Raw genomic sequence first — 6,000 nt, 5'->3', positions numbered from 1 at the left:
CTCACAACGCGTCGCATCGCGACGCTTTGTGAGCTTTTTGATCGGCTATTTTCAAATAGCCAAGTAATTATGTTTAAAGGGTGAAGGCCGGGCGGGCTCGCTTCTTTTGGGCTTGTTTTTCATAGACCTGTTTGCTTGTTTCTCTCACAAAACCTGGCAACGCTGACACACACACATACAGCCCTCATCCCACCACGTCAGGGGCGGCTTCATTATTTAAACTTGAATCAAGTGTGGAGGAAAGAAAGTTTTCCTGACTGGGAGAGTGTTGCCTAGCAGCTGTAGGCAGGAGGACCTGGGATTTCACTGTCTGTGCGTCTAGATTCCACACATCAACTTGTCCAAGAAGCAAGGATCATATTCTATTTTTATTTTTTTAATCTTTTACCTCTGTCTGATCTGTCTGATCTCGACCAGCCACCATGCCCCAGACAGTGACACTTAAGGGACCCTCACCTTGGGGCTTTCGTCTGGTGGGGGGGCGTGATTTTAGCACACCGTTAACCATCTCAAGGGTAGGTACAAAATAATAATAATAATACTTTTTTAAAATAAGCTTTTATTCATTTGTATGCTTTGTGTTGCTTGTGGTTGTGGTGGATCTGGTCCATTCATTGGATCGTGAAGGTAGACGCACCGATACTGACTGGTCAGTCTTCATCACCTCAGCTCAGTCAGTAGGCTATTTAATGCATGCATATGAAGCTAATGATGAATAGTCATCGCACTTTATCATTGTCTTGCTACCAACCATTATTTAATATCAGTGGTGTAAAGTAACTAAGTACATTTACTCATGTAGCCTACTGTACTTAAGTACAATTTTGAGGTACTTTTACTTTACTGGAGTATTTCTAATTGTCAGTATAGGCCTACTTTTACTTCTACTCCACTACATCTCAGAGGCAAATATTGTAGCCTACTTTTTAATTAATTGAATTACATCTTACATCCACACCACTGTTAAATATTCATGGAGGAGGAGAGCGCACCGACCTGTGCGCTCATGATGATGATTAACAGTTGATAATTGCTATTGACTCAACTCTTTCCTAACTGGGACCAGTTTCACAACAATTAAATAAATGTGTACACCATAGCAGTCAGTAGGAAACAAGGGATGATGCCTGTTCTCTTACACATCAGCACATTTTATAACGGGTGAATGAATTGGATTGTGCGTCACTATTTGCTGCCAGATGGTGCCGTCTAGTCAGCAGAAAGTCACATTATCTATCGATGCCAGAAACAGTCAATATATCTATCTCAATATCAAGTCCAACTGAAACGAACCCAAGCGAACTTTAACATACCCACCGCTATATTAGTTTTAATTTTTAATTGATTGAATGTTTTGTTTTATACAAACCATGCTGACGGAGTAACTGAAACTGTTTTGATGTTTGTATCCCAAGTTAAAACTGATGTCATGCGCATCTTGCCGAAATGTAAACAGGCGCGTTAATCCACGAACTCTAAAAAAAACCTGCCTCGGCTTCGCTTCGCTTCAGAATGTGGGTCAAAGAGTCAGTTTTAGCGGGTTTCCCGAGAGGGCCAAGGTCCAGCAGTGAATATAATGGCAGTAGCCAATAGTTAATCTCTGCCAGGGTAAACATCGCCGGGTCCCGCGGCAGTATAGTGACTGTGGGAGAGGAGAGGAGAGGAGAGGGGAGGGTGCCGTTGACATTTGTTTTTCATCAGCACTACGCTGGTGCTGCTGAGGGCTTCCAGGTGTTGTTCTTCTCTCAGCTGTAGTTATAGTGCCGGGGCCCCGGGCCCCACACCGGCCCTTTAACCACCACAGCCTCCCTGTACAAGCAGCAGCAACCAAAAGGTGCAGTTTATTGTTTAATGGCGTGAGGGTGACGATTGTGGGTGAACTAAACTGAACCAACTGAGCCAAAAGGTCACCTGCCCAGACTTGCCAGTAAGAGCCCACTGAAAATAGCTTGGAAAGTGGGATTAGTGTGTGTGTCACAGTGTGTCTGCAAGGACACATTTGTTTCTGCCACAGCCTGCCTGCCACAGACAGCCGTGGAGTCTATTTTTATTTATATAAATATTCTTTTTAAACTTCTTTTAAACGATCTTAGGTCTCCACCTTCAACCACTGCTGAAGTGTCCTTTTGCATTGAACTCAAATTGCCTTGATCTCAGCACGTCCTCCTCACCCTGGAGGTTTGATCAGTGCATACTTGCGTGATTGGCACTATTAAAAGATGAGTTATTATGGGAAGAGATTCTTCGAATAGTGAACATTGTGTTACCCTTTGATGATGATGGCACTGACACACACAACAGGGAAATTAATTACAGGTTATGCAGCGAAGCCAGTCACATTTCAATGGAGCTTACATAAACCGAGGTTCACATGGATGGCCTGCATGTCACAACGAAACCAGGGTGTTTTTGACTTCCCCCTAATGGACTGACAAACACAAAGACATGATGTGAGTGAATTATCCAGGTAGAACATTATGCACAATATAAGAAGGCAGAAACTGGCAGAAACAATAGAATGAACTGAAGTTAGAACCTGCTAAAGGAGAGTTGATTCTCAGACACCCAGAGAGAGAAAGAGAGTGGGAATGGAATCCCACCTATAGGTTTCTGTCTCCCATGGGGCTGGTTACATTCTACAGATGAGGCATGGTGTTATTCACTGCTGTTGATATAGTATCCCCTGTCTTCTCCATTCATCACATTCTCACTGCATTCTTGCTGTACATGCTCTCAAGACAGCAACAAATACACTATGTTGAATGGGGAGAGGGCGAGAGAGATCTCTGTGTGCGTGTGTGTGTGTGCGTGTGTGCGTGTGTGTGTGCGTGTGTGCGTGCGTGTGTGTGCGTGTGTGTGCGTGTGCGTGTGTGTGTGTGTGTGTGTGTGTGTGTGTGTGTGTGTGTGTGTGTGTGTGTGTGTGTGTGTGTGTGTGTGTGTGTGAATCTGCACGTGTGTGTGTTTCAGAGAGAGCCAGATATTTTATGTGTTACAATATCCAAAATGTCTCTTTGGACGGGAGTGAACTCCCCATAGTGCTTTATCTCCTCGGCTCAACGCGGGGAGAGTGAGCAAATATCATGTAAGCCTCGTGCAAGCCAGAACAGCCCATAATAGGGCAGGAGTGCTCACAGTGTTTGCTGATTCTGTTACAGTTAGGCAGTTCAACTTGTGGATGGATGGACAGATTTAGCCTAAAGAGGAGAGAAGAGATGGGAGGAGATGGGAGGAGGGGACATGAGATGAGAGGAGAAAGGAGAGAACAGAGAACAGAACAGAATAGACGATTAAATTAAAAAACCTGAAAGACGGCTAAAGTAGTCGCTAGCGGAGCGTAAAGCATGATCAACAGGTTTCCCTCCCCCACTCTTCTGTCTCCCACTCCCCCACTCCCTGCTCCCCTCCCACTTCATCTGTGGTTTGTTAATGATATGGAACACCTGCAGTTGGAGCCAGTGAAAGTTGTGAATCTCAGAAGACAAGAAGCCCCGATAGCAGCAGCTGGTTCTTTGCTAAAGGTGCTAATTTACCAAGGATTAGCCCATTAGTGCCCAAGGACTTGAGTTGATTAATGTGGTGTGGTGTCCCCAGAATGTTGTTAAATGTGTGTGTGTGTGTGTGTGTGTGTGTGTGTGTGTGTGTGTGTGTGTGTGTGTGTGTGTGTGTGTGTGTGTGTGTGTGTGTGTGTGTGTGTGTGTAAGCGAGCATACGTCTATATGTATGTTGCATGCACATGCTTGTGTGACTGTGTTTGCATATGATAGAGGCAGAGAGAGCGAGCGAGAGGGAACGATAAGGTCACTGATGTAATTGCCAAAGCATTTAGAGAGGATGCGCTGAAACTGTCAGCTGTAGGTTAAACTCTTGTTAAATGAATGCCAACACAACCTCTATTCATGTAGGTGACGCAGGGCGCTGAGGTCAGTCAACACAGCCTCCATGCTTTAGGTGACGCAGGACACTGGGTCAGCTAATTCAGCCTCTAAGCAGTAGGTCTGTTGTTCTCAATGTGGGCTCCGGGGACACCCAGGGGTCCTTTTGGCTGTTCCAGGGGGTCCCCAGGTAAATGATGGATAATTAGGAACCAAATGGGCCCTTATGGGTCTGTAACTCTGAGAGTGTCGAGAACTGTTCGTACACTAACAGTGTAGATTGGGCTCGAAGAGATAAGAATTGTATCAAATGGGGGTCTGTGGGCTAATAATGCATATCAAACTGGGGGTCTTGGTATAATGAAAAGGTTTTAGAATTGCTGCAGGCAGTGACACAGGGTGCTGAGTCCACCAACAGAGCCTCCATGCAGTACTGCAGGGTGCTGAGGTCAGGCCTGTCAACTGGTAAATGAGACTTCTCCTTGGCAGGAATTCACAACTACAGTAGGTGCTGTGTAAATACTCAACTGGGTGTGTACAACTTCCCTTTTGACACCTTCAGGTCATAGATGTATCAGGGGGACCCTGTTTCAAGGTCTAGTTGAAGTAAGACGGGAGCGTTTTTTGGAACCAAACTTTTTGGAAACCTTTTCTGTTTTTCTAGAAATAGTACAAATTATTTTTCTAGTCGAGTTGACTGGTTGGACGTCATCTTCCCTGTTTAATTTTAGAATATTGAAGTATAACTTAATTAGTGGTGTTTGTTTTTAACCTTAATATACTGTTTCATTCTTTGTTGTTGTTGTTTTTGACCATGAAGCTCTTGAAAAGGGCTATTTCAAATAGGACACATTGCCTACAATAAGTCCCATTTGAGAACAACAACAGATGCTACAGATGTCTCCGCAACAAAGTAACTGTTTGCCCATATTATTGCGGTCACTGTCCCTTGAGACTGACGTACTGTACAGTATGAAGGCTGTATTGTATACGTACCGGTCATCACCCTAGAGGCCTGCACTGTGCTCAATGTGTGACCTTTTGGTTGTGTTTGTATTAAAACCAAGTCCACGTTTACATAGCAAACATACACTAAAGGCGGCTTTCCATATACATGGACTTACCTAGGCCCACCCCACACCGCCCACCACAGCGACGGTTTCCACTACAATGAAGTGGGTAGAGTGGTGTGTAAGTGGTACTAAACTGGTGCCTAAAAAGTACCCAGTCTTGGGTAGGTCTGAGCTGGGCTAAGCAGGGCTAAAGCTGTGACGTATAATGCTGCTGCTACTGATTGGTCGGCTCACCAACTCCACTCAGGTCTCTGTAAAATGTAAACACTACGGTAGCAGTGTTGCCATGTCCACTTATTATAAGCGACATTGGGCTTATTTTTCTGTAAAGTTGCTTGTAAATATTGGTAGTACTTTTACTCCACTACAATTATCTGAAAACGTATTAGTTACTAGTTACTAGTTAATTTTCAGATATAAATGATTACATTATAAAACATACATTAACCACTTAAGCCCTATTTTATACCTAGGCTATTTGAAAATAGCCGATCTACAAGCTCACAACGCATCGCATCATTGTAGATCTGCTATTTTCAAACATTTTAGTACTACTTTTGGTACCTTAAGTACATTTTGATACCAATAGTTTTTGTACTTTTACTCAAGTAATTCCAGACTTTCACTTGTAGAGTGCTTCTACATTGCAGTATTGATACTTTTACTTAAGTAAAACATTTGAGTACTTTTTCCACCACTGCTTGTTTCTAAAATGTAGTTGATTATTTGGGGCTTGTTTCCATATGTTGTTGAAACCAGTGGTTCTTAAACATTTTCATGTCAAGGACCCCCAAATTAATATGTATTTGTCAACATTATATATGTATATATATATTTTAAATAGCAGATGCACACACTCACAATGCGTCGCATCGCTACGCGTTGTGAGTTTGTAGATCTGCTATTTTAAAATAGCCGTAGATAGTCGCTTCTTTTGGGATTGTTTTCATAGACCTGATTGCTTATTTTTTTCTGCTAAACCTGGCAACAATGAATGTGCGACGATACACGCTAATAATGTTTTTTATATAAGTGATGGCAACGTGTTTAGACAC

At 43.2% G+C, this 6,000-nt stretch overlaps 1 protein-coding gene across 1 annotated transcript in view; it reads left to right on the top strand.

Annotated features, from left to right (window-relative positions):
• Nucleotides 1-232: 232 nt before the first annotated feature.
• pdlim4 (PDZ and LIM domain 4) overlaps nt 233-6,000 on the top strand; it is a 59,342-nt gene continuing 53,574 nt past the window's right edge. Inside the window, exon 1 of the mRNA XM_080435450.1 lies at nt 233-515. Coding sequence (XP_080291576.1) covers nt 423-515 — 93 coding nt within the window. The 5' untranslated portion in view covers nt 233-422. The remainder of the gene's footprint in view (nt 516-6,000) is intronic.

This window comes from Gymnoscopelus braueri (assembly GCF_963280865.1).
Source record: "Gymnoscopelus braueri genome assembly, chromosome: 8".
NCBI classification, from domain to species: Eukaryota; Metazoa; Chordata; class Actinopteri; order Myctophiformes; family Myctophidae; genus Gymnoscopelus; species Gymnoscopelus braueri.
This window is presented reverse-complemented; position numbering and strand designations above follow the sequence as displayed.